Source organism: Phalaenopsis equestris, unplaced genomic scaffold (genome assembly GCF_001263595.1).
Source record: "Phalaenopsis equestris unplaced genomic scaffold, ASM126359v1 Scaffold195625, whole genome shotgun sequence".
NCBI lineage: Eukaryota > Viridiplantae > Streptophyta > Magnoliopsida > Asparagales > Orchidaceae > Phalaenopsis > Phalaenopsis equestris.
The window spans coordinates 1-1,330 of record NW_018215574.1 but is presented as its reverse complement, the minus strand read 5'-3'; the positions used below and the strand labels follow the sequence as shown (position 1 = coordinate 1,330).

The 1,330-nt window shown below is 41.0% G+C and overlaps 1 protein-coding gene across 2 annotated transcripts; it reads left to right on the top strand.

Moving 5' to 3' along the window:
• The first annotated feature begins 156 nt into the window (after positions 1-156).
• Positions 157-1,188, top strand: LOC110035051 (dnaJ homolog subfamily B member 3-like). Of its 2 annotated transcripts, none has more exons than XM_020739290.1 (2): positions 157-458; positions 534-1,188. In XM_020739290.1, exons 1-2 carry the CDS (start codon positions 285-287, stop codon positions 903-905), a joined length of 546 nt encoding a protein of 181 aa, XP_020594949.1. In that variant the 5' UTR covers positions 157-284; the 3' UTR covers positions 906-1,188. The 2 variants fall into 2 exon arrangements, with proteins under 2 accessions (XP_020594949.1, XP_020594950.1); XM_020739291.1 differs by having other exon boundaries at positions 537-1,182.
• The last annotated feature ends 142 nt before the right edge of the window (positions 1,189-1,330 follow it).

Sequence of the window (1,330 nt, the reverse complement as noted above, 5' to 3'; positions counted from 1 at the left end):
TTTGTAAATATATGTTATAATGACCGATGAAATGGTCAAGTTATCCTAATTCCATTTATATGTGTCATGATCACTTCATCCGTTTGTCATCAAGTTAAATACATATTTTATAAATATGACAATATTTTCTCAAATCCGCTGCCTCTTCCACTCCTACCATAAATGACCCTCGGCCCTCTCACTATTTTCAGTCTGGCTTTTCTCCCCCTCCCTCTTCATCACTCCAGCAAAAGCAGAACCCAAAGTTGCACTTTTTAGGGTTCCCCTCTCCCTTCAATTCCGCCATGGGAAAACCTCGAGACTTCTACGAGGTCCTCAACATACCCAAGAACTCTTCCCCTCAACGAATCCGCAAAGCCTACAAGACTCTCGTCAAGCAATGGCATCCCGACAAACATCCTATTTCCACCAAACCCGAAGCGGAAGCAATGTTCAAAGCCATCGCAGAAGCCTATGAGGTACTTAAAAACCCGAACTTTACTTACTTTTCCTTTTCCCCTTTCATTCCTTCTCAAGGTTTTCATGGCGGACAGCAGGCCCTTATTGAAATCCAGGGCAAACCGCTATTTGTAGACTATGACAGCGGTGGCGGAGTAGGAGCACCAAATCGTTCCCGGAGCAGGCCGCCGGCGCCGGCACCGGCTGCGAGTTTTCGCGGTGAGGAGGATAATAGGAAACCTCGCAGCCAACCTAAGGATGTGCACCACACGTCCTCTTCGCAAAAGTCCGGCTTTGGTTCTAATTCCGCTCCTGCATCGCGAAAGCCGCCGCCTTTGGAGAGGAAGCTGGAGTGCACGCTTGAGGAACTTTTTAATGGCTGCAAGAAGGAAATCAGCTTTGACAGAGATGTTGTTGTGAATGGGTATTTTATTCTTTCACTTAACTTTTTTTGTTTCAGATTCTGATTGAGCTTTTTATTATGCTGATTGTCTTGTGAATCTGAATTGTTGTTTTTAAACTCGTAAGATGATTGGAGGCTTTCAACTTTTTTTTTCTTTTTGTAAAAATTTTTGGGGTTCTTTTACTGAATTCTCAGCATTTAAAAGCAGCGCAGTAGAGCTTCAATGAATTTGAAGAGATAGCAGTGTTGCTTAAGGGTTCAGCAATGAATATAGGAGGAAGATATATATTTTCTTTAAAAGAATACATCTTTGAGTCTTTTACATGGCGGATTAGTCTTTATTTGGTAAATGTTTTGTGTATCCTGTTTCTATTTAAGCAAAACAGAAATAAAATTAATTAAAGGCTGTTTGGTTTTGCAGTCGGAAAATATTCAATTGTATGAATGCAGAAAAACAACTTAACATGAGAGGTTTTATGAATTTTAGAT